This window comes from Cetorhinus maximus, chromosome 22 (assembly GCF_964194155.1).
Source record: "Cetorhinus maximus chromosome 22, sCetMax3.hap1.1, whole genome shotgun sequence".
Lineage (NCBI taxonomy): Eukaryota > Metazoa > Chordata > Chondrichthyes > Lamniformes > Cetorhinidae > Cetorhinus > Cetorhinus maximus.
The window spans coordinates 5578809-5606353 of record NC_135900.1 but is presented as its reverse complement, the minus strand read 5'-3'; the positions used below and the strand labels follow the sequence as shown (position 1 = coordinate 5606353).

General features: G+C 47.9%; 1 protein-coding gene across 2 annotated transcripts in view; it reads left to right on the top strand.

Annotated features, from left to right (window-relative positions):
- pkp2 (plakophilin 2) overlaps positions 1-27545 on the top strand; it is a 79611-nt gene that overhangs the window by 24160 nt on the left and 27906 nt on the right. Inside the window, exons 4-6 of one of the 2 annotated variants that reach the window (XM_078567679.1) lie at positions 3831-3969; positions 12913-13120; positions 17185-17356. In XM_078567679.1, coding sequence (XP_078423805.1) covers positions 3831-3969; positions 12913-13120; positions 17185-17356 — 519 coding nt within the window. Of the gene's footprint in view, positions 1-3827; positions 3970-12912; positions 13121-17184; positions 17357-27545 lie in introns of both variants that reach the window. The other variant, XM_078567678.1, reaches the window with a different exon arrangement.

Below are 27545 nucleotides of genomic sequence, written 5' to 3'. Positions count from 1 at the left end.
TATTCCTGGCAGCACCAGCCTATTTAGGTGAGGTGGTGGCGCAGTGGTATTATCACTGGACTTGTTTTTCAGTGACCTAGGGTAATGCTATGGAGACCTGGGTTCAAATCCCACTATGGCAGATGGTGAAATAAAAATACCTGGGGAAAAACTCAGCTGGTCTGGCAGCATCTGCAGAGAGGAGCACAGTTAATGCTTCAAGTCCATGTGACTCTTCAGCTGAACTAAGTAAGAAGAGAGGTGAAATATAAGCTGGTTTAAGGAGGTGGGACAAGAAGAGCTGGATAGAGGGCCAGTGATAGGTGGAGATAACCAAAAGATGTCATGGGCAAAATCACCTTCAACACCCTTTTGTCTGTGACATCTTTTGGTTATCTCCACCTATCACTGGCCCTCTATCCAGCTCTACCTGTCCCACCCCCCTTAAACCAGCTTATATTTCACCTCTCTTCTATCTTTACTTAGTTCTGTTGAAGGGTCATTCGGGCTCGAAACGTTAACTGTGTTCCTCTCCGCAGATGCTGCCAGACCTGCTGAGTTTTTCCAGGTATTTTTATTTTTGTTTTGGATTTCCAGCATCCGCAGTTTTTTGCTTTAATCTTGGTGAAATATGAAAGCAGTTTTTAAAAGCAAAATCTGGAATTAAAAGTCAAATGATGACCATGAAATCATTGCATTAAAATTCCACCTGGTTCATTAGTGTCCTTTAGGGATGGAAATCTGCTGTCTGGCCTCCACCCACAGCAATGTGGTTGACTATTACCCTATAGGCAATAAATCCTGGCGTAGGCATTGATGTCCACATCTGTAAATAAATGTAATGGAAGTGAAGGGGCACTACACTCCTTTCAAATATAAAGTGCTGAGAGATGTACACAGTCCTCCAGGTGCAGTGTTAACCGCACAATGATTGATTTTATTTCATCTTAAGGTATTTCATTTTGGGACACTCTTTAAATAAAACATTCTCACCCCTCTCCCTTCCAAAGGGCAGTGAGGGATGAACGATAAAAGCTGTGGCCTGGCCAGCAAAGCTCAAACGCCACAAAGAAATATTCAAAAAGAGAGAAGCAGTGTTTCCTGTAGTTGAGTGGTGAGGAATGAGGGGCCCAGGAATAAAGATTCAGAACAGGGGAGAGGAGAAACCTCTTCACACACACAGCTGTGAGGCCGTGAGATTCACTCCTGGAGCTATTGTTTGAGGCAGAAACTATGTCAACATTTGAGATGAGATTGGACAGGTGAGTGTAGGGAAAGAAACAATGGATAGGCCTGGAAACAGGGTGGTTAATTGTGATTAAATCTATTTGTTTGGCTAAGGGAAAACACTGACACAGCCTGTTTGGCCCTTGTACTCGAATCCCTCCATGATCACAGCCCTAGGGTGGCCAGACGTTCAGTGTTGTACCAGACGGTCTGACTTTTAGCCAGTCTGACCACTGACCAGATGGCTTCACATCCAGTGTTTTGCTGTATAGCTCACTTCCCTGGGTAAAGCACCAGGAGGCCTGCGCTCGTTCCTTTCCCCATCTGCAGCAGGCGCATTGCAACAGGAATGCAAATGCCGGGTTAGTTTGGATACCTTTCTGATCTCTTAACCCACCATTCCACCCCACCCCAGCGCTCCCCCAGCTACCCCACCCCCAGCACTCCCCCACCACCCACCCCCACCTCATTCTCCAACGGCACAGGATCTTCGAATGGGGTGACATCAGCCTCATACACCATCCCACGTGTCATGTCCAGATTTGGTGCCTTCGGGCTCCGGCCAACCTGTCCATCTGTCCCAATCTCTGGTAACCCTCCCAGCCCTACCACCCATGGGACCAGGTGGCTCGGTGAGTATGACGATGCACTGTAAATGCATTGCGTACACACATTTGACTACTCTAATAGTTGATGATTTTTAGAGAGATATTGATGCAATGTGACGGAGAGGGGTGGGAGGAGCATAAACACCAGCACCAAACCAATTGGACCAGTTGGCCAGTTTCTGTGCTGTAAAGACCATTTGACACCACGTAACCCTCCAAGATTTCTGTACTCCTCCAACTCTGTGTTTTTGTGCATCCCCAATATCTATCACTCAACCATTGGTGGCCGTGTCTTCACCTGCTTAGGCCCTAAGCTCTGGAATTCCCTCCCTGGACCTCCCTGCCTGCCTTCCTATGAGACCCCAGCTACCCCTAATGTCTCTTTCTCTGGCTTGGTGTAATTCTGTCCATTTAGGCTCCTGTGAAGGTGTCTTAGGATAGCTTTACTGTGTTAAAGGCGCTATATAAATGCAAGTTTATGTTGTCGTGAGTGTGCTTTAACTTCTGGGTGTTTCGGTGTAATCCCAGTGTGGAGAGGTGACCCCCAAAGAACACAGAGAGATTGTTCCCACTGGTCAGAGAATCTAAAACACAGTCTCAGGGATAAGGGGCTGATCGTTTATGACTGAGATGAGGAGAAATTACTTCACTCGAAGGGTTGTGAATCTTGGAATTTTCTACGCTAAGGGGTTTGTGGGTGCTCCATTGTTGAATATATTTAAGGCTGGGATAGACGGATTTTTGGTCTCTCAGGGAATTGAGGGATATGGGGAGTGGTTGTGAAAATTGGAGTTGAAGCCCAAGGTCAGCCATGATTGTATAAAATGGCGGAGCAGGTTCGACAGGCCATGTGGTCTACTCCTGCTACTAATTGTTGCATTTTTGTGATGTCATGAAAGCATAATAATTTTCATAATATTTTTCTGGTTTCTTGTAAAGTAGGTTTATGGGGGTAAGTAGTTGGGTCTGTCTGTGTGTGATTTAATTACATTTAGAGTTCAGTGGACTGCAATCTTTATCTCATCAAAAGAAGCTAGGTGCTTGATATGCTAATGAATAAACATGGATGCTGGCTTAGTACATAAGGTATGAAGGGAATTTGCATTTTTAGATCGATGAAGGAAGATTTGGATTTCAAAGGGATTTTAGTCCGTTTACAATTAGCCAGATAAGCAAGGCTAAGGAATGTGTTTATTTTTCCCAAAGGTTACTGACAATAAATAGTAGCAACATGAAAGTTTTTATATTGTGAGGAAGATACAGTTTCAAAGACATGTGTGAAACAATAGAATTTACATAATAAGAGAGAAACATATATAAAGGAGAATAAGGCTATGTGTCAGGAAAGGCATTGCGAGATCTAACAGAAGTGTGTGAAATAGCCTTAAGGGAACCTTCAATATTTGTGCATAAGTCGGCTATCTACTGAAGCTGGAGAAAGCCATCTGGAATTCCACTGTCCAGGGTATTGTGTTAATTTGCTGGATCTGTTTAAAATCCAAAATCTATTTTTGGACCATTGCTTTAAGGGGGAGGTGTAACTGTGCGTCAGGTTAATTAGGAATTTTAGGAGTTATTATAGTAATAATTTGTAGTCCTATGTATGTGCTTGAAAACTTTTCTTTTGTTAATAAATATTTTAATTTAGTTTTTTTTAAATCTCTGAAAGCCTTGATGGACTCATTACGTCTGAATTCAGTGCACACATCTCAAAATAAACACAAATTGCAAAGCCATTGTGATAGCGCGACCAAGTTTCCCTTGTGGATTTGGTCCACCCGGCAGACATCGTCCACCGCGTAGGGTATTCTGATTGCAGAATCATCCTTTATCTTAAACAGCCACTTAGTCACTGAGGGAGCAGGGCCACAGAGTCTAGGGTCATTTAAATATTGTGGGAGTGGAGCAATGTTGGAGATATTGCTGCTACTGATTGTTGAATATTTCCAGTCTAACATTTCACCTTAATTGGGTGTTAATGCTGCATTTCTAATATAAATTACTATCTTTTAGCAGTGTGAGCGGGGATGATGATGGTGAGTGGACGATAGAAGCTGCAGTCTCTGCTCTGACACATGATAACGTTGATTACGTACTGTACGGGGCTAATTTCATCCAACATGAGTGCTACCAAAGACCTGATGCAAAGAAAGAGGTAACTTTGATTTCACCTTGTTTAAAGGCAAGGGTTTGATGGCGTTCAATAAGACTGAATGAATGAAAAGTAGTCTTGTTTTTACAAAGAGTTTATATTTTCTGTTTAGCCTGTTTAGGCTTATTTTCAAATGTTTGTTTTCCACAGAATTATTTTTGATGTTCACCCTTACAGATATGGAGAGATTTTTGGGCATGGAAGGAATGAAGGGATATGGGCTGGTAGGGGAATTTGCAGTTGAGGTGGAAGATCAGCCATGATCTTGTTGAATGGCAGGGTAGACTCGAAGGGCCAAATGGCCTACTCCAGCTCCTATTTCTTTATGTTCTTACCTGGTCCGACGTACAGGTGACTCCAGTCCCACACTTTGCAGGTGACTCTCCATCAAGTGCTCTAGTAGGTCACCCGGTTGTAAATATAATTGCTGGAAGAAAATGCCCAACGTCACCTCCTCAAAGGTGACAGGGATGGGCAATAAATGACTGCCTTGCCAGCGACAAACAAGTGAGAAAGTTAATTGATTAGTATCTGGGGAACGATCTGAAGGCATTGCTACAAACGTAACAAGACCACACTGAGAGTGTGCAGGCTTGCTAGAGAGGGATAAGTCCAATCTCCACCTCCAATAGCCATATCCATGAGGGACCCTGGGCATCTCTCTCTGTTCTTAGCGGGAGACATAGCTTTAGGAGGCACCACTCCACATCAAACAATGACTAGGAATCTCTCCCACTCTTACTACCTGCCCTGGGCATGTTGAAAGGGTTTGCAGGCTGATTGTCAACCTGTTTGGTTGAGTCATGAACACTCCTGGAAGAACCATCTCACAGAAAATACACTATCATAAAAATTCTATACATGTGGCTCGAGATGCAAAGCTCTCTTTTCTCATTGGGAGAGACGTTCAGGTGTCCTGCCTGCATATCTCCAAAGATTGAAGCCCTGAATCATCTGAGCCGCTGCGCGCTAAGACTCTCCCGACCCTATGATGCTGCACGTTCTTTACGGGATCTTCTGCTCCCCGGCCGTCAGAGAAATGCACAGCACAAGTCCCCCGGGGAACTCAGTCCGAGTGGAGTAGAGTCAGGGGGAGGCAGGACATGACCCCTTTTGACAGCAGCAGCTGCCGTATTCTGGTAAGTATTTAAGGGGCAGGGTTTTACATCCCGCGGGCAGGCGTGTGACCCAGCCGGTCAGGTGTCAGATCCCGCGCGATGACCTCGGGCGAGCGTCCCGACATCATCGCGCACTCGCGCCATTTATCAGTCGGCGGGAACACACGAGAGTCTGCAGCGCGCCCGCCAGCGATTAAGAGGCCTAGTGAGGCCCTGAATCAGGTAATTAATCTGCACTTTTCACTGTCCGTCCAACCGTTTGGATTTTTTAGGAAACCTCATCCACGGGCGGGGTGAGGTTTCCAGAAGTAATTGAGATTTTAGACAAGTTTAAACACCATTTTAACCACGTCCCTCTCCCTGTGACTGAGTCACAGGTGGGGACACGTTTCTCTCATTTTTAAAAAATGTTTATTTTTGTCTCCACACGTCTTCAGCTCCCCGAGGCAGCTCTGTGCCCTCAGGGAGCTCCTGGCGTCCGCTCCCCTGCGCCTGCTCGCACTCCTCCCGTCCTCACCCCGGCAACGCTGAACTCCTCAGCGCACCTTTCGCGCTGGCTGGCTGCTAATTGGCCGGCCGGGGTGCAATCGCGATGGGGACCCGATCGCGGGCAGCAGGTCATTTCACAGCCGCTCCCGGGCCGGTCCACTGCATTCATCCAACAACAGAAACTCCTGCCCCAAGATCCAGTCTTTTATTGAGTGCTCGTGAGCGGGTGAGTGAGGGGGTGAGTGAGGGGGTGAGTGAGGGGGTGAGTGAGGGGGTGAGTGAGCGGGTGAGTGAGCGGGTGAGTGAGGGGGTGAGTGAGGGGGTGAGTGAGGGGGTGAGTGAGGGGGTGAGTGAGGGGGTGAGTGAGCGGGTGAGTGAGCGGGTGAGTAGGTGTGTGAGTGAATGGGGAGATTGGTGAGTGGGTATCTAGAGCAGGGTAGTCAGGGCTGGTCGGGGTTGTAGTCAGGAGGTTTGGGGGGGATAGCGGGTAGATGGGTCGGGGTTGGGTTGGGGGTATAGTCTGGCTGGGTCGGGAGGGTAGTCTGGTCGGGGGATTACATGGGTGGTTGGAGTGTTAGTCAGGTGGGTAGTCGGGAGCCAGGACAGATTGGGAGTAGTCGGGTAGTAGGGGAATAGTCGGGTCAGGTAGCGAGGGTAATTGGGGTTCAGGGGATCAGGGGGTTGGTAGGGTAAGGTCGGGGGTAGTCAGATGGTCAGGAGGGTAGACAGTTCGGGTCGGGGGTAGTCGGGTTGGATGTGAGGGGGGCTGCAGGTTTAGTTGGGTGGTTGGGGATAGCTGGGGAATGTTGGCTCAGTTGTGTATTTACCCAAATGTTAGATTAGGTTTTACTTTGTCTCTCATTTTCTGGGTAACTATCCAGGTAAGTACCAAAGTCTCAAGTCTCCAACCCTGGCTCAGAGTCGGAGACTTTCAGGCAAGGTCCTGGGAGCTCAGGCAGGGTCCGGGGAGCTCAGGCAGGGTCCTGGGAGCTCAGGTAGGGTCCTGGGAGCTCAGGCAGGGTCCTGGGAGCTCAGGCAGGGTCCTGGGAGCTCAGGCAGGGTCCGGGGAGCTCAGGCAGGGTCCTGGGAGCTCAGGCAGGGTCCGGGGAGCTCAGGCAGGGTCCTGGGAGCTCAGGCAGGGTCCGGGGAGCTCAGGCAGGGTCCTGGGAGCTCAGGCAGGGTCCTGGGAGCTCAGGCAGGGTCCTGGGAGCTCGGGCGGGTCTGGGGAGCTCAGGCAGGGTCCTGGAAGCCGTCGGAAGTTTAAAATTCCTGGCAAATTACCACGTAGATCCCTGTGTTAGGACTTCCACGGTGTCCTGAGGCCCATCTTCTGTCGGACATCCAGGCCGGAATTTTTCCCACATTGGGCTCGCTCGGTGGGGGTGGGTGGTCAGGAACCCGACTGTCGCCCGCGATCAGCTCTGCGCCGCGATTTTACACAGGCTGCCCAGCGTAGGATGCAGCTGAAGAGTGACCAAAAAGGGGCGAGGGCGGGGCGGGTGGTCAATGTCCACTGGGTCCAATGGTGACCCGGCGGCCACAGCAGCCCCTGGAAGGCTCCCAGTGAAGGACGTTGACCTCGTGATGGACAGCGTTGCGGGCGGACACGGCAGGCGGGAGGACAGGTCGGAGGGGCAGTCGGCCGAGCATTTCTCTGATGAGTGCCTCATGCCCTCCTGGAGGAGGTGGCATCCAGGAGAGAAACCCTTGTCCCCAGGGACGGGAGGAAGAGGCCCCCCCACCCCCACCCCCACCAAAAAGGCCTGGGAGGAGGTGACATCCAGGGTCAGCAGCCTCGACGTGGTGAGGCGCTCATGGGTCCAGTGCTGGAAGCAGTTCAGTGACCTGCTGTGATCGGGGAGGGTGAGCACCCTGTTGACATGGGTCACTTTGCAGAACAGGTAAGAGCTGCCCATCCCACCACCCCCCCCCGCCCCGTGGACCTCAGAGGTGTTAGAGTGCGAGCGGCAAATGTCAATGAGGCAACATCTGGCCAAGGGGGTGAGTCCCGGCTGCTCGGACTGATTGTCTTGCCCAGGGTCACGAATCGGCTGAGCCCTGCGAGGTGTTCCCCAGGTGGGGTTGGCCAGGTTGCAATGGTGCTGCAGGTAGAGGGCGGACTCATCAATGCTCCACTATCCTTTCAGGAGAAAACATCCCAGAACAACGCAGAGAGGTCACGGACTGGCAGGGGACCCCCACACCTGCTAATCCCCTCTCGATACGAGCAGGAGGCCCTGGAGCTGGAGAGGGGCCGTGCACCCCGGCCAAGCGGTTACAGTGAGGTTGGGGGTGCCAGAGGGAGGTAAGAGTGCAGTGCACTGAGGTGAGATCTCGGTTATTGCAACCATTCCAGTGTAGCCTCTATACTGATGTGAGCCTCGAACCTGGAATCCCCATTGATAATGGAAACATGAGGACACCATGATGCAGATCTCAGTCTCATCTGGGTGCCAGACATGCACAGTAACAGTCTAATGACTTCAACCAATGACATGTCCTTCTTCTCCCTTTTAGGCTCACCTGCAGCCCATCGGGGTGAGGAGCCTGAAGACCCACCCCTGACCCCTCAGCACGTACCTGCGTCACACCCTCTCTGTCAAGCAGGCACCAGCGCAGATACCAGCATCTCAGTGGGCATTAGATCGGCAGTTAGTATCTCGGTGCACATTGGTGAGGGCACTTCACACCCGCTTGAGGTGCAGGCGGAGGCAGAGAGTGCCCAGGGCACCAGCATTCGGAGGACGGCCGGAGACTAGGACAATGCTGAGTCGAAGGCTGATGATGGGCCTGTGGAGTCATCCATTAGGCAGCAGATGCTGGAAGTCCAGCAGGGTGTGCGGGAGGATCTGGAGGAGATACATGAGGGTATTTGTGCCATGGTCTCCATTGTGGAGGAGTCCCTGTGGAGCATGAGCACTGCATTGACCCTCATGGCCGAGCGCAATGCCTCCTCCATGAAGAGAGCGGCGACTCTCATGGAGAGGCTCCCCCAGGAACTCAATCAGGGGTTCCTGGGGTTGCGCTCGGACCTGCAGCCCTCACACCGGCAACGACCTCAGGTGGTCAGTGTCAGTGTGGGAGATGGATGGGGCACCCAGTACCCCAGCTAGGTGCCCGTCCATCAGTGGTGAACAGGGAGGCCCAGAGCGACCTCACGTTGGCAGCCCCACACCTGCCAGTCGTCTCCGTGGGCTCCTCTCACGCCCCTCCAGATGATGGCAGCAGCTCCTCCGCCCCTCTGCCAGTGACCGTGGCATCTGATGAGGCTGCGGTGACTGGGGAGATGCCAGCGGTGGCACTGGCCACTCCCTCCCAGGCGGGGCCAGCACTGGCTCCACTGGCCAGAGGATGCCCGCCAAGGTCATCAAGGCCAACAGGACAGCAGAGTCAGCAGCTGCCTCCAATGCTGGTGCCAGTGAGGGGGGAGCACCCAGACACAGCACCTGTAAATGTAAACGTAAAGCACCTTAAGCACAACATTGCCTGATCACGGGTGATATTTGTTTCCCCCACTGTTACGTTAATTATTATTAGGTATGATGGATATCACCTCTCAATTTCATTTGTACTTTGCATGCCAGGCGCCATATCATCAAATGTGTTTTTATACAACAAATCTCTGGCTGATTCATTAGTTCTGCAGGCGCAGGGCAACCCACGATGTTATGAGTGATTTGTTTCTCATTAAACTTTATTCAAATGGCACATGGCACATGTTGTTCATCAAGCAAATGTTCCTGTCAGGGATCAAGTATGGAGCCTGCAGCCCTGGCGTGTGGTGGTGGTTTTTATTTGGTAGGCTAGCTGAAGGAAAATTGCATCAAAGCTTCCCGGGTGTCCCTGCCTCCCTAGAGGTTGCCCAGGTCAGCGTCTATCCCCTCAGCGTTCTCCTCACCGTGCTCGTCCTCGGACTCACTACTGGACTCCTCGCCTGCTGCCTGTGCAGCTGCATCAAGATCTTCTTCCTCCACTGTATCCCCCCCTTTCCAGCGCCAGATTGTGGAGAGCGCAGCATGCAACCACTATCAGTGACACCCGCTCTGGGGAGGTATTGGAGTGCAGCCCCCTGAACAGTCCCGGCATCGGAAGTACATCTTGAAAAGACCCTTGTGGAGGTGTGGCTCTTGTTGTACCGCTGCTCAGCCTCTGTTCTTGGACGGCAGAGAGGTGTCATAAGCATTCGGCATTGCATCTCAGAGATATTGAGGTAGCTGCCCTGGCAGCAGGATAGTGGCATCTTCTGTGGCCCCTTCCGCCTTGGACTACCTGCTGGCCCTACCCCCGCCTTGTGCCTGCGCCTCTCCTCCCACAGGTCCCTCCCTGGAGGCTGAATAGGGACAACTGGTCTCCTCGCCCTTCTCCTCTCTCTTCCTCCTCAGAGGAAGTGCCCCCAGCAGAGACCACAATCCCCATTCCCAGGGTAAGGGAAGGCTGCCTGATACCGGGAAGGCCCCAAGTGGTATGAGTCCTCCGGGGGGGCCTGGAAAACAACACTTGAGTCCTGAACTGAAGCCTCTTATTTCTGTCAAAGCAGCTCTGAAGCAAAAATGAAGATGTCCTGTTCACATAAGCAAGAGCAGCAAGTTATAAGCTAAAGTAGAAGCTACTCGCGTTAACAAGCCCACTCACCCCTCTTATGCCGCCCATGGATGAGGTGTTTGAAAATGTGGCCTGCCCGCCTGCCCATTTAGCCCATGTCAGGCCCTGAAAATCGCACAGGCTACGTAAAGTCAGAGACAATCGGTGTCTCAAGGGCCTTAACCGGCCCGTTAGTTAATAGTGGGCACGCCACTGTCTTCATCGCCTAGCGAAATATCGCGGGGGTGCGCGGTGATGTCGGAACGCTGGGCCAACGCCAACGCGCTTTATTTCTCGCTCGGACGTGTCGGGCGCACTCCCACACTCCGACCTGAAAGTTCTGCCCCCCAGTCCCCGACTATCCGGAGACCAGAAGATTTACACCAAAATCTCTAACTGCGGTTATGGTAAGTATTCTTTTAAAAAATCGGCTCCTGGGATTATTTTTAAAATAGGAATAGAATGCTAACAAAAACCTGCATTCACATAGCACCTGTACTCTAATGAAATGTCCCAAGAAGCTTTGCAGGAGGCCAATCATATAAAAATTGACACTGAACCAAATCAGGTAGCGCTGGTGGGGGGGAGCTGGTTACTAAAAGCTTGGTCAAGGAGGGTCTGAAAGGAGGAGAGAATGAGATAGAGAGTCATCCCGCCATGTGCCTTCAGCTGAAAAGGCCCTGAGCTCTGGAATTCCCTCCCTAGACATGCTTCACTCTCTACCTCTTTCACCTCAAGTTTATTTTTTATTCTTTCAACCACTGTCAACATCCTGGGAGTTACCATTGAACAGAAACTGAACTGGACTAGCCATATAAATGCTGTGGCTACAAGAGCAGGTCAGAGGCTGGAAATCCTGCGACGAGTAACTCACCTCCTGACTCCCCAAAGCCTGTCCACCATCTACAAGGCACAAGTCAGGAGTGTGATGGAATACTCCCCACTTGCGTGGATGAGTGCAGCTCCCACAACACTCAAGAAGCTTGACACCATCCAGGACAAAGCAGCCCGCTTGATTGGCACCCCATCCACAAACATTCATTCCCTCCACCACCGACGCACAGTAGCAGCAGTGTGTGTACCACCTACAAGTTGCACTGCAACAATTCACCAAGGCTCCTTAGACAGCACCTTCCAAACCCATGACCACTACCATCTAGAAGGACAAGGTCAGCAGATAGATGGGAACACCACTACCTGGAAGTTCCTCTCCTAATCACTCCCCATCCTGACTTGGAAATATATCACCGTTCCTTCAATGTCATTGGGTCAAAATCCTGGAACTCCCTCCCTAACAGCACTGTGGGTGTACCTACACCACATGGACTGCAGCGGTTCAAGAAGGCAGCTCACCACCACCTTCTCAAGGACAACTAGAGATGAGCAATAAATGCTGGCCCAGCCAGCGACACACACATTCCATGAATGAATAAGAAAAAAAGTCCATGTGGTGTAGGTACACCCACAGTGCTGTTAGAGAGGGAGTTCATTCCTTTTAGACTTTGTAGTGGTTTGACACAACCAAGTAGCTTGCTAGGCCATTTAAGAATAAGCCACATTGCTGTGGGTTTGGAGTCACATGTAGACCAGACAGGATTGGGATGGCAGATTTCCCAACCAGATGGTTTTTTTTACGACAATTGACAGTGGTTTCATGGTCACTAAAACTGAGGCTAGTTTTTAATTCCAGAGTTTAACTAATTGAATTTAAATTCCACCAGCTGCTGCGGTCATTTGAATCCTTGTCCCCAGAGCATTATTCTGGACTTCTGGATATTAAGGAACATTGGAGCAGGAGTATACCTACACCACATGGACTGCAAGTGGTTCAAAGAGGCGGCTCACCACCACTTTCCCTGCAATTAGGGAAGGGCAATAAATGCTGGCCTAGCCTGTGATGCCCACATCCCATGAACGAATTTTTAAAAGGCCATTCAGCCCATCGAGCCTGCTCCACCATTTGGTACGATCATGGCTAATTGCAGACTTCGATGCCTTTCCCCCACACTATCCCCATATCCCTTTACATCATTGGTATTTAAGAATCTGTCAGTCTCTGTTTTAAACATACTCGATGACTGAGCTTCCACAGCTATCCTGGGGTTGAGAATTCCAAAGATTCACAACCCTCTGAGTAAAATCATTTCTCCTCATCTGGGTCCTAAGTGGCTTCTCCTTTATTTTGAAATTGTGTCCCCTGGTTCTAGACTCCCCAACCAGGGGAAACATCTTACCTGCATCTACCCTGTCTATCCCTTTAAGTACTTTTTAGGTTTCAGTGAGATCACCTCTCATTCTTCAAAACTCTAGAGAATACAGGCCCAGTTTCCCCAATCTCTCTTCATAGGACAGTCCCGCCATCCCCGGGAACAGGTCTGGTAAACCTTCACTGCACTCCCTCTATGGCAGTAATGTCCTTCCTAAGGTAAGGGGATTACTAGTCCGGCGACATTACCACTATGTCAGTATTTCCCCAGACTCTTGTTAAAAAACCATCCTCTCTGACCAAGCTTATGGTCACCTGCCCTAATATCGCGTTATGTGGCTCAGTGTCAATATTCATCTGTGGAGCATCATGGAATGTTTCTCTACGCTTTAAGGCGCTATATAAATGCACATTGTTGTTGTGCCTTGCCTATAATGTTATACGATGCGAATCACTTACACCTTGGGCTCACTCACATGACAAGGAGTCCAACCACAGTAGGTGGACTGAATGTGCTGCTGAAATGTTTGAAACGTGCCAATTTTCCTGCAGCTTTACGCGTTGGATGGGATTGGGAAACTTATCACCCTACTGAATAACGAGAATGCCGAAGTTCAGAGGGCAGCCTGTGGGGCCATCCGAAATGGGGTGTACGAGGAGAACGACAGCAAGCTCGAGGTGCAGGAACATAACGGACTCCAAAAACTGATGCAGTTACTGGGACAAACCAAGGACCTCGAGACAAAGAAGCAAATCACTGGTGAGCTCATTGCAAAGTCCGCCCCGTGATTTTGAACGTGGTCCAGATTTAAGCATTAAGGGGGGGTTTGACATCAATCCCACCTTGGATATATTCATAGAATCATGCCCCACAGGAGGAGGCCATTCGGCCCATCATGCCTGTGCCAACTCTTTTGAGAGAACTATCCAATTAGTCCCGCTCCCCGTCTCTTTCCCCGCAGCCCCTGAAAACCTTTCCTTCAAGTATTTACCCAATTCCCTTTTGAAAGTTACTGTTGAATCTGCTCCCACCGCCCTCTCAGGCAGCGCCTTCCAGATATTAACAACTCGCTGCATGATTTTGTCTTTATACCCACCTCCCCGCTGACTCGTTGAGCCAATTTCTTTGTACGTGCCCTGATTGTCAAACCGCACGTTCTAAATTCTTCTCTGTACTTTTACTGTAGCAATTAAGGTTTAAAAATAACCAAGTGAATCAGCTTTGATCACCACAGTATTCATTTACACATGAACAGTGCCAGTCAGGAAACAGTTCCCACTCTACTCGTTAGGGGTCTTTCTTGTGGATTTTCCCACCCATGAGGAAAGGAGGGTGAAGCTGGGTGTAGAAGAACAACAGCTTACATTTATATAGCACCCCTAACACAGGAAAACATACCAAGTTGCCCCACAGGAGGGTTATCAAACAAAACTGATGTAAAGAGATATTGAAGCAGGTGACCAAAAGCTCGGTCAAAGGGGTAGATTTTAAGGAGTGGCTTCAATGAGGAGAGAGAGAGAGAGAGAGAGAGAGAGAGGTTGAGGGAGGAAATTTCAGACCCTGGGTCTGAAGCAGCTAGGATGTTGATAGTGGGGGGATTCAGTGATGGTGATGCCATTGAACGTCAAGGGGCGATGGTTAGATTCTCTCTTGTTGGTGATGGTCATTGCCTGGCACTTGTGTGGCACGAGTGTTACTTGCCACTTGTCAGCCCAAGTGGTGGGGCCGATCAAAATCGGGAATGTGCAAGAGGCCAGAAAGAGAGCGCGCAGAGATCTCAAGAGAGTTGTGGGACTGGAGGAGATTACAGAAATAGCGGGGGGCATGGAGGGATTCGAACACAAGATGAGAATTTTAAAATTGAGGTGACCAGGGAGCCAGTGCAAAGATTAGCGATTACAGCGGGGGTTGGGGTGGGGTGGGGTGGGGCGTGGGTGATCAGGACTTGGTGCTAGTTAGGTTACCGGCCGAAAAGATTTGAATGAGCTGGAATTTGCTGAAAGAGAAATAAACTGTGGTTCTGTAGAGATGTGCGACAGAGAGAGAGAGAAATGAAATGATAATTGGAATTGCTCACTGTTATTGTTTTAGAATTTGGAAGCACCTGTAAAAAGATTTACAGCACAATTGCCCCATTTTATCAATGCAAGCACAATCCAAAACCAGTTTCTCTTCACTGCCCTCTCCTCTTAACTCTGTGTTTTTCTGTGCTTCAAACATTAATCCACTTTTCCCTCAAAAGATGCAATGCTTTATGTTTCACCTACTGCTTTGTACAAAGCATTCAATACGTCAATAACACTCTTCAGAAAGGAATTTCTCCAAATCTCCCTCATTCTGTTTTACGTACATTATTTTCTGGAGTTTTGTCTGGAAGCAAACAACTAGATGGAATTTTACAGTGCAGGCCATTCATCCCAACAGCTCTATGCTAGCATGTATGCTCCATGCGAGCCTCCTCCCATCTCTCTTCATCTCAGCCTAACAACATATCTTTCTATTCCTTTCTCCCTCATGTACTCATCTAGCTTCCCCTTAAATGCACCTCTGCTCTTCACCCTAATTATACCATGTGGTAGCAAATTCCATATTCTGACCACTCACTGGGTAAAGAAATAACTCATGAACATAGGAACGTAGGAAATAGGAGCAGGAGGAGGCCATTCAGCCCCTCGAACCTGCTCCACCACTCAAAAAGATCATGGCTGATCTTCTATCTCAACTTCATTTCCCCACACTATCCCCATATCCCTTGATATCTTTAATGTCTAGAAATCTATCGATCTGTCTTGAACATACTCAGTGACTGAGCCACCACATCCCTCTGGAGTAGAAAATTTCAAAGATTCACCATCCTCAGTGAAGAAATTCCACCTCATCCCAGTCCTAAATGACCTGTCCCTTATTCTGAGGCATTGTCCCCTGGTTCTAGACTCTCCAGACAGAGGAAACATCCTTCCTGCAGTTACCTTGTAGAGCCCCTTAAGAATTTTTAAAGTTTCAATGAGATCACCTCTCATTCTTCTAAACTCCAGAGGATACAGGCCCAGTCTCCTCAATCTTACCTCATAAGTCAATCCCACTATCCCAGGAATCAGTCTGGTGAACCTTTGTTGCACTCCCTCTATGTAAGTAGACCAAAACTGTACACAATACTCCAGGTGCAGTCTCACTAAGGCTCTATACAATTGCAGCAAGACTTCTTTACTCCTGTACTCAAATCCTCTTGCAATAAAGGCCAACATACCATTTGCGTTCCTAATTGCTTGCTGCACCTGCCTGTTAGTTTTCAGTAACTCATGAACAAGGACACCCAGGTCCCTTTGGACATGAACACTTCCCAACCTCTCACCATTTAAGGAATACTCTGCACCTCTGTTCCTCCTACCAAAGTGCAAAATCTAACATTTTTCCACATTATATTCCATCTGCCATGTTCTTGCCCACTCACTAAACCTGCCCAAACCCTCTTGAAGCCTCTTTTCATCTCCCTCACAATACATACTCCAAACTAGTTTGTGCCATTGACAAATTTGCAAATATTACATTTGGTCCCCACATCCAAATCATTGATCTAGATTGTGAATAGCTGGGGACCAAGCACTGATCCTTGTGGTACCCCACTACTCACACCCTGTCAACCTGAAAATGACCATTTATTCCAGCTCTGTTTTCTGTCTGTTAACCAATCCTCCATCCATGCCAGTATATTACCCCCAATCTCATGTGCTCTAATTTTGCTTATAATCTTCTTCTGTGGGACCTTATCAAAAGCCGTCTGAAAATCCAAATACACCACATCCATTGATTCATCCTTATCTATTCTGCTGCTTACATCCTCAAAAAAACACAAACAGGTTTGTCAAACATGATTTCCCTTTCATAAATCCATGTTGATTCTGCCCAATCACTTTCTCAGTGCCCAGCTATCAGTCCAGTTACTTGGGCTGACAAGTGGTAAGTAACATTCTCGCCACACAAGTGCCAGGCAATGATCATCTCCAACAAGAGAGAATCTAACCATCGCCCCTTGACCTTAAATGGCATTACCATCACTGAATCCCCCACTATCAACATCCTGGGGGTTACCATTGACCAGAAACTGAACTGGACTAGCCAAATAATTACTGTGGCTACAAGAGCAGATCAGGGACTAGGAATCCTACGGTAAGTAACTTACCTACTGACTCCCCAAAGCCTGTCCACCATCTACAAGGCACAAGTCAGGAGTGTGATGGAATACTCCCCACTTGCCTGGATGAGTGCAGCTCCCACAACACTCAAGAAGCTTGACACCATCCAGGACAAAGCAGCACTCTTGATTGGCACCACATCCACAAACATTCACTCCCTCCACTACCGACACACAGTAGCAGCAGTGTGTACCATCTACAAGGTGCACTGTGGGAATTCACCAAGGCTCCTTAGACAGCACCTTCCAAACCCACAATCACTAACAAATAGAAGGGCAAGGGCAGCAGATTACTGGGAACACCACCACCTGGAAGTTCACCTCCAAGCCACTCACCATCCCGACTTGGAAATATATCGCCGTTCCTTCACTGTCGCAGGGTCAAAATCCTGGAACTCCCTCCCTAACAGCACTGTGGGTGTACCTACACCACATGGACTGCAGCGGTTCAAGAAGGCAGCTCACCACCACCTTCTCGGGGGCAATTAGGGATGGGCAATAAATGCTGGCCCAGCCAGCGAAGCCCACATCCCATGAATGGATAGAAAAAGTTAAATGTAGTTCACTTTTTCAGGTTGAAAGGCTGTCTTCACCTGACCAATGCTTCCCTCTTTGTTTCTACACACGTCAGGTTTACTGTGGAACTTGTCTTCAAATGAACATCTGAAGCCTGACCTAATCGAACGAACTCTAACACACTTGACGACATCAATTATCATTCCATTCTCGGGCTGGCCAGACGGAGACGTCAAGAACTTTGATGTAGACTCCGACATCTTCTACAACACCACTGGCTGCCTGAGGTGAGCTGCCATTGAACCCCAGACAGAGTCTGCAACGTTACAGAAAGCAAGGTCAGCGGGGCTGTCACTATGTCAGCCGTGGCTCGGTGGTTAGCACTTCCACCTCCAAACCACAGGGGTCGTGTGTTCAAATCCCATTCAAGAGATTTGAGCTCAAACTGCAGGCCTATACTCCGAGGGCAGTATTAAGGGAGTGCTGCACTGTCAAGAGGGTCAGTACTGAGGAAGTGCTGCACTATCGGATGGTCAGTACTGAGGGAGTGCTGCACTGTCAAGAGGGTCAGTACTGAGGGAGTGCTGCACTGTCAAGAGGGTCAGTACTGAGGGAGTGCTGCACTGTCAGAGGGTCAGTACTGAGGAAGTGCTGCACTGTCAGAGGGTCAGTACTGAGGGAGTGCACACTATCAGCGGATCAGTGCTGAGGGAGCGCCGCACTGTCGTAGGGTCAGTAGTGAGGGAGTGCTGCACTGTCAGAGGATCAGTACTGAGGGAGCTCTGCACTGTCAGAGGATCAGTACTGAGGGAGTGTAGCACTGTCGGAGAATCAGTACTGAGGGAGTGCTGCACTGTCGGAGAGGCAGTACTGAAGGAGTGCTGCACTGTTGGAGGGAAGGTACTGAGGGAATGCTGCACTGTCAAAGGGGAAGCACTGAGGGAGTGCTGCACTGTATTATGATTATGCCAGGTGGTATGTGCCAGGCTGACCAAATCCCAGAGGGAAACCTGGCCAGGCTATCATAACAATTTTGCAATTTGTATTTATTACGCAAAGGTTTGTGCACTGAAGTCAGAAGTCACAAGTCCACTGCCACCTTTAGAGATTTTAAAGATTAAGCTAAAACATTTACTAACAAAAGAACAAATTAAACACACACAAGATTACAGTTACACAGTTACTTCGTCTTATAAAAGTTCCCAAAACTTCTACTTCACTAGACCCCCAACTACACACCCCCTTCAGGCAACAGCCCAAAATAGTTTATTAATCTATAACACATCCAGCAAGATTACCACGAGCACTGACTGTTGCTATAAGTGATGCATTTCACAGCTTCTTTCTCCCTCTCACTTGACAGTGAAACTCCAAAGGCTTTTGACACAACCTTTGTTACTGGAACAGCAAACTTCTCCAGAGTGGCGAGAGGCTTTTCCCACAAGTCTGGTTCACACATCGCACCTTTCAAGATCTCACACGGCCACATCTCGTACAGCTTTCCATCTTTCTTTAAATATATTTCCTCCTTTTTGATCTGTAAATCCCATTGTTTCAACCCGTCTTTGAAAGTTACTTCTCCCAGAATATAAAAATCTTTCACGTTGTCATTAGGCCCAGCACTTACGGGAAAAATAAACTTAATAAGTTTGCCTTATTTATCTTGCCTGTTATAAACATCTTACCATGTCCCTTTTGAAAAGCCAACACCTTCTCCACTTATCTAAAAATGCAAATTGCATTTTACTTAGCTTGCCCATTAGTATTTTAAATACCTGTTTTCATACTGAACTCCTTTGATGATTCAAAACTTGCAGTCTAACAGTTTACAGCTTACTTAAATTATTCACACACACACACACACACACACAAACAAACACACACAAGCCTGCTTTAAAGTATCCCACAGTAACATCAGGAAAAATGTGATAGTCCTTTACAACTGCTGATGGGGCAGTATAGAGGGTGTACTGCGTTGTCAAAGGTCAGTACTGAGGGAGTGCAGCACTTTCGGAGGGTCAGTACTGAGGGAGTGCAGCACTGTCAGAAGGTCAGTACTGAGGGAGTGCAGCGCTGTCGGAAGGTCAGTACTGAGGGAGTGCAGCACTGTCGGAAGGTCAGTACTGAGGGAGTGCAGCACTGTCGGAAGGTCAGTACTGAGGGAGTGCAGCGCTGTCAGAAGGTCAGTACTGAGGGAGTGCAGTACTGTCGGAAGGTCAGTTCTGAGGGAACGCTGCACTGTCGGAAGGTCAGTACTGAGGGAGCGCAGCACTGTCGGAAGGTCAGTACTGAGGGAGTGCAGCACTGTCGGAAGGTCAGTACTGAGGAAGTGCGGCACGGTCAGAGAGTCGGTACAGAGAGAGTGCAGCACTGTTAAATGTGCTGTCTTTCCAGTGAGCTGTTAAACCGAGCCCGCATCTGCCCTCTCAGCTGAAAGTAAAATATCCCATGGCCACTGTTTCGAAGAAGATGTGGGTGGTTCTCCCGATGTCCTGGGCAGGATTTATCCCTAAACCAATACCTAGAAAGAGATCATCTGGTAATTATCACATTGCTGTTTGTGGGATCTTTATATGTGTAAATTGACTGACTCTTTCTCAACATTACAACAGTGGCTGTCCTTAAAAAAAATGTATCAGTTGTCAAGAACTTTGAGGCCTCATGAGTCTGTGAAAGGCACTATCGATAGCTTTTGTTATGTCTTTTAGATCAGGCAGAGTGTGATTTATACCCTTCGGAACAGAGAGAGTGCAACATATTCTCCTAGGCTTTGTCAATAATTTAACAAGGTGACTCTGTTGACTTATTGTTTCCATGACAACTTTCGCCCAGAGACCTCCTGATTCTATTTTGCACGTTTCACTCTATTATAAAAAGTGGTTTAAGATGCCTGCAGATAAATCTTTAAGCCAAGGCTTTAATGTGGGGTGTAGTAACTGAGCGACCAATCATCTCACAGACAACATCCAGACAGTTTTTGGCATCAAACGTCAGAGGGTAGTGCCAACCAACCAAAAGACCTTTCCCACCAGTTAGACACTGTATCCCCTGTGTCTCTGTGCGTTCTAATGCTGGGAAGCACGGGCCAGATTTTCCCTTCATCGGGCAGGCAGGCCCAAGAACGGCCGCGAAACAGACAGCCTGGGCTCCCACCGCGACCTCACGCTGGCTGTACGATTAGCGGCTCAGCGCTGCTGGGGTAGGGGCGGGAGAAGTCTGCCCATGTGCGGGGGTGGGGGTGGGGGGGAGCGCACACTGGAAGCTCCCTGAAGGCACGGAGCTACCTCAGGGGAGCTGAAGGATTTTACAATGAAAAATAAAGATTGTAAAAGTAAGGGAAAACATTCCCCCCATGTGGCTCAGTCACATGAACAGGAACATAATAAAAATGATGTTTCAAAATTGTTTTTTTTTTAAAAAAACTATCGTTGGAAACCTCATCCCGCCCGTGGATGAGGTTTCCTCAAAAAATGCAAAGGCCGCCCTGGCCTATTCGCCCGCCCGCCAACCGTAAGGTTGGACGGGCAGCGAAAAATAGAATTAAATGAATTGATTAGTGGCCTTAATAGGCCTCTTAATTCTCAGCGGGTGGGTGCGCTGCTGAGTCTCACGCGCTGACCGAAATATCGCCCAAGTGCGCGCTCGCGCTGACCGAAATATCGCACAAGTGCGCGCTGACCGAAATATCGCACCAATGCGCGCTGACCGAAATATCGCGCCAGTGCGCGCTGACCGAAATATCGCGCCAGTGCGCGCTGACCGAAATATCGCGCCGGTGCGCGCTGAATTTGGGACGCTCGCCTGCAGGGTGTAAAATTCTGCCCTATATGTGGGAATTTTGGTGAATGGCTGCAAGGTAGATGCAGGTGAGATGGGGCCATTCATCCCACCTTAAAAAAGGACTATAAAGACCTACATTTATTTAATGCCTTTCACAGCCACTGGATGCCCCAAAGCGCTTTACAACCAATGAAGGGCTTGCGAAGTGTAGCCAATCTAGCAAATGCAGCAGCCAATTTGTGCACAGCAAGCTCCCACAAACAGCTGTGTGATAAATGACTGGATAGTTTGTTTTAGTTATATTGATTGAGGGTTAAATATTGGCCAGGACACCAGGGGTAAAGGCCCTGCTCTTCTCTGAAACAGTGCCACGGGACCTCATCGTCCGCCTGACAGGACTTCAGTTTAACCTCTCATCTGAAACACGGAGGTCCGGATTTTCCGGCCCTGTTGTGATGGGACCCACCGCGGGAGATTCGGTGACCCAGTCAAATGTCCATTGATGTTAGGCAGGACTGGACAATCCCAGTGTCAGGCAGGGCCGGAAAATCCTGTCCAGCACCTCCGACAATGCAGGGCTCCCTCAGTGCTGCACTGGAGTGTCTCTGCCTAGATTTTTTTTTTGTGCCCAAGTCTCCAGGGACTTGAACCCACAACCATAACTGACTCAAAGGCAAGGGAGCTACCAACCGAGCCATTGCTGAAACACAACTTAACGCAGCCACACAGATCAAATAAATAAATAATGCAGTAACCAGAAAACCCAGGTTTCAGATATTTGCAAAAGAGCCGGAGGCAGATGAGAACTTTTTGCGCAGGGAGTTGTTGTCATCTGGAATGTGCTGCCTGGATGGGCGGTGAAAACAGCCCATTCAGCAGGAAGTTTCAAAAGGGAATTGGATAAATGCCTGAAAAGGAAGGGATTGTTGAGCATTATTAGGTGGTTGGTGCAGATGGGAAAAGCTGCTAACTGCACTGATTCAGGGATTATTGCTGCATCAATACTCACATTTTTTTCTGGCAAATTTTGGAATGCGTTTGTAGCCGGAGGACGAAATAATGTAATATATGGTACAGTCGTCAAATTCGGGAAATCCCAGCCCAAATATTGCTTAAAACATGCTCGGGAATGCTTCTGAATGAGCTGTTATGAGCTAGAATTTACTGCCCGCGTGGTAGATTCAGTAATAGCTTCAGAAGGTTTCAGAAGGGAATTGGATAATTACAAGGAGACGTGGGAAGGTGCAGGGGAGTGTGACTAATTGAAAGGCTCTACCTAAGAGCTGGCCCAGGCACAATGGGCTGAACAGCCTTCTTCTGTGCTATATCGTTCCTTGATTCTGTCTGGAGGTAGGTTTTCAAATTACCGCCCGGCCATACAACTGGCACTGTAAACTGATTGTCCAACTTTCTAATCCTTTGATTTCAATGGAGTTCCTCTTGTGGGTGGGCGGTCCACCACATCATTGAGAATCTGCTCAGTGATGAGATGCTGCATTCGTAGATAAAAGCTTCCTTCTAACTATTCAGGCCAATTTCTTTCACATGAAAATCCTAGGGTTCCAGTTGTGATCTTTAGTTCTCCTCAGTGTTGAATTATTGAAGGAGCGGTGCACTCGCATGACGAGTGGAATTCACCACTAGCAGGATGCTGCCGTCAAGTCAAAAAGACTCAAAACACAGTGTCCAACATCAGATGTGGTTCCACGATTGGACAACATTTGCTAAATAATCCTCAATGTGCTAAGAATTACGCTGACACCCAATTTAAGGTAGTTAGTCGGGCTTGCAGTGCGGCCCATTTGCGTTTCCTGGACGTTACATGTGTCAGTACACAGGGCCCTGTTCTTTGCAGACAGAAAGAACATGTACACACGTTGTGCCTGTTTCAGCTAAACAAAATAAATGACAGCCATCTGCTGACTTATTCCCCAGGGCAATGTTTTGACCAGTCACGGTCAAGCTACCTGGTTTAAATTTCAAACAATGCTTGGCAGTTAACTATCAGTCACCACCAACTGGTGCATTCTCCATGGTAAGGTCTCTACCAATCAGAGTCCGCTTACCAACCAATCAGCACTCTCTTCTCATACAGTATAAATATGTTGCTTCCCTTGACATTGGTATTTTCTTGCAAATGAGTGCAAGATGAAAATCTTCGACAAAAAATGTCTCATTTGTCAGCAATACCCAAGTTCTGTACTACCAAACAGCTAATTACTGAAGCAGTCAGGTAGTCAAGCACGAACACTCGGTCCTCCTGCAGTAGACAGCTCTCAGTAATAATTAGCGAGCACAATTCTTTGCAACCACACCCTTTGTGTGTAGAAATGTTTCCTGACTTCACGCCTGAAAGCTCGAAGTGTAAACATGCATCTCCTGGTGCTGGATTCCCCCACCAGAGGAAATGGTTTTGTTCTATCCATCCTATCAAATCCCTTAATCATTTTAAACACTTCAAATTGCACCGCCCTTGATCTTCTAATCTCAATTTAGTCCTGGTATTATTCTGGTGAATCCATGCTGCACACTCCCTTGGGCACCTCCTGAGGTACATTGCACGGGGATTAGAGCACAGGAGTAAAGACGTTTGGCTGCAATTGTATAAGGCCTTAGTGAGACCGCACCTGGAGTATTGAATACAGTTTTGGTCCCCTTACCTAAGGAAGGATATACTAGCCATAGAGGGAGTGCAATGAACATTCATCAGACTAATCCCGGGGACGGGGGTGATTGTCCTGTGAGGAGAGATTGAGGAGACTGGGCCTATATCCTCTAGCGTTTTGAAGAATGAGAGGTGATCTAAACTTACAAAATTCTAACAGGGTAGATACAGGAAGGATGTTTGCCCAGGCTGGTGTTGGGGGGGTGCTAGAACCAGGGGACGCAGTCTCAGAATAAGAGATAGGCCATTTAGGGCTGAGATGAGGAGGAATTTCTGCACTCAGAGGGTGGTAAATTGTTGGAGTTCCCTACCCCAGAGGGATGTGGAGGCTCAATGACTGAGTGTGTTCAAGATGGAGATCTCTAGACATTAAAAACAGCAAGGGATAAGACGATAGTGCGGGGAAATAGCGATCAACCATCATCTGATTGACTGGTGGAGCAGGCTCAAGGGTCCTAATGGTCTACTCCTGCTCCTATGTTCCAATGCTCTCAGGACTGAACACGGTTACTCCAGATGCCGCCTGACCATTTTTAAAAAGTACAACCGAAGCCTAACTCCCACCCCTTTATATTCCAGTTAAAACCAGAACAAAGTTACACCTAAAAAGCTTCTACTTTCAGGAAGATATTAATAAGACTGCTGAGAGCAAAATGACACCCCGTCAGGTAACCATCCCAAGATGTGCTCATCACTTAACCCTTTCAGCCCCACACATAACTTGAAAGGGAGAAAAAATTTGCAAGGCAGTGGACAAAGAGCTGAGGAGTGAGAGATGATCTTATTGGAACAAAAAAAAATTCTGAGGGGGCTTGACAGGGTGGATGCCGAGAGGATGTTTTCCCCCATTGGTTGACAGTAGAACTAGGGGGCACAGTAGGAAGAATGATGATAAGGGGCACCCCGTTTAAGACAGAGATGAGGAGGAATTTCTTCTCTCGGAGAATCATTAGACTTTGGAATTTTCTTTCCCAGAGAGCAATGGAGGCTGGGCCATTGAGTATGTTCAAGGTCGAGTTAGACAGATTTTTGATAGACAAGGAAGTCGAGGGTTATGGCGGGGGAGGGTGGGGGGCTGCAGACAGGAAAATGGAATTGAGACCACAATCGGATCAGCTATGATCTTATCGAATGGTAGAGCAGGCTCGAGGGGCTGAATGGTCTACTCCTGCTCCTAGCTCTTATTTCCAATGTTCAATCAAATTGGCCTTTCAAAGAGGCATGATGGGCCGGATAACTTCCTCCTGTGCTCTATCATTCTGCCTTGTTATTTGGTACAACTTTAGTCCCAAAGTACAAAGCTAACAAGAATCAACCATTGCAAAGTAAACAGCTTCCAAGTGGACACCTTAACTTTGTTAGAAGGTGTGTCTCGCTGGTGGATTTATTTGACATGGTCACCGTTCTTCCTTCGAATTTGAATAATTGACCCAGTAGCAATCCGACAGAGGTTTATCCCGATTTGTGTGGTTGAGTTACCCAGCAAAGCAGCTCAATGTTTAAGCACGAGCCATTATTAGTTAGTGGAAAAGCACGTCATTATTGGAATGTGCAGTGCACGGTCTGGTTTGTCTTTTGATCATTAAGGTCTGAAACTGCATTAATTTTAGGACAGTCCCTTCTATTCTCTTAAATATAGAAGATCAAGGGTGATCTAACTGAGGAGTTTAAGATGATTGAGGGTTGATAGTTTGTCTTTATCTATCCTGTTTCCTCAGGTGGGTAAGTTCAGAGCATCAAAATTAAAATTAAGAGTTAAGCTGCTCAGGAGTGATGTCAGGAAGCATTTTGTCACATAAAGGCTAGTGGAAATCTTGCACTCTCTCCCACACAAAACTGTTGAGGCTGGCAGTCCATTCAAAATTGAGATTGACAGAGTTTTGTTAGGCAAGATCCTCATTACTAGAGGCTGAGAGTACAAAAGCAAGGGAGCTACGCTCAATCTTTATGAACAGCTGGTTAGATCCCAGTCGGAGGCTTGATTCCAATTCTGGGCACCATGCTTTGGGGAGGTGCAGAGGAGATTTACTGGAATAGTACCAGAGATGAAACACCACCAGTTATATTGGAGAGACTGGAGAAGCTGGGGCTGCTCTGCTTCAAACAGAGAAGGTTAATGGGAGATTTTATAGAGTTCTTCAAAAACATGAACAGTTTAGATAGAACAAGTCAGGAGAAATTGTTTCTACTGTCAGAAGAGGGAGTACACAGAATTAATGAGGAAACACTTGCTTTAACACAGCGAGAGCATGGTGAATCTTTGGAATTCTCTACTCCAGAGGGACGTGGAGGCTCAGTCATTGAGTATGTTCAAGACAGAGATCGATAGATTTCTAGATACTAAAGATATCAAGGGATAAGGGGATAGTGCAGGAAAATAGCACTGGGGCAGGCGATCAGCCATGATCTAATTGAATGATGCAGCAGGCTCAAGGGACCAAATGGCCTCCTCCTGCTCCTATCTGTTATGTTCCTATGAGGTGTAATCTGGAGTGCACTGCCTGAGAGGATGGTGGAAGCAGATGCAATCATACCTTTCGAAAGGGAATTGAAAGGAATAGAAAAATGACAGGGCCACGGGGAAAGGGCAGGGGAGTAGGAGTATTTGGACAGCTCTTTCAGAGGGCCAGCACAGGCATAATGGACCAAACGGCCACCTCCTGTGCTACGTCATCCCATGATTCTATAACTCTGACACCACCTAGATTCGATTTAAATATTTATAGAGTGGAGTATCCTCTTTCCAGAATAGTTAAACAATTACCTGAAAGGCAGAACTCGCACCATACGGAAGATGTCTTTATAAATAAAGCTTGTTCTATGTGATCTTCTTTACATACGTACATACATACAAGTCTACCCTATCAAAGCCCCTCATAATCTTACTGGCCTCTCTCAGTTACCCCTCAGCCTTTTTCTTGAGAAAAGGGCCCAGCTGTTTCAGTCTCAGAGGTATACCAATGATATTTGTATACTGTACAACCCTCACCTATTGAGGCATCAGGGATATGAATGTCTGGTCATAGGGGAATTAAGCAAACAGAAAATAATAGATTTTCATTTTGAGAGACAGACCACGCCCATGGGAGAGTTGCTCCTTGTAGCAATAGCTCTGATGATTTGCTGCTGTGCCAAGTTTTAATGTATGACTTGACACAAAATAGTGGGTGCGTGAATACAGAGAAGACAAGGAGTTGGCTACTTGCCCTGTTGGACTCATCTGTGATTCACTTAAAGGGACAGGCGCATGCTCGGGGATGCTTGAATTGGCTCAGGAAATAGCCAATTGGGAAATACTTCAAATAATAAACAAACTGAAAATGCTTGTGATACTCAGCAGCTCAGGCAGAATCTGTGTGGGAAAAAGAGAGTCAACGTTTCAGGTTGATTAACTTTTTCCAATTCTGACGAAAAAGATCGAGATGCAATGGGTTTTAACCAACTACAGAGGTGGGAAAATGCGGTGGGGGTGGGGAGGGGGGGTGCAGTGTTGGTGGGGGGGCAGTGTGGGGAGCGCAAAGCACAAGAGGGAAGGTCTGTGATTGGTGGAAGACAGGAGGAATTAAATGACGAAAGGTGAAAAAGGAGATGATAATGGAGCAAGTAAAGAAATGAAAGATAGATTCTGATGTGGTATCTGTAGCAGCACCCGCTGGCTGAGAAGGACAGAGCCTCCAACAGTGCAGCTCTCCCTCAGAACTGCACTGTGAATGTTAGCCTAGAATGTGTTCTCAAGTCTCTGGAGATGGCCTTGAACCCGCAACCTTGTAGTTCAGAGATTTAGTTTTACAGAAGAGGTGTTTCCAAAAACTCTGGAACCCCCACCCTAAGCCTTTCCCTCTCCCTACCTCTTTAAGACGTTTCTTAAAATCTACCTCTTTAACCAAAGTTTTGGTCTTCTAGTCTAATATTTCCTTGTGTGATTTGTGTTACAACCCCTGTAGCGACCAATAACTTTTAAAAAGAGACTAATTTCCCAAAGGAGCAGCAGAAATAACTGAAGAGGAAGAGTTCACTTTTTGAGACTTTTA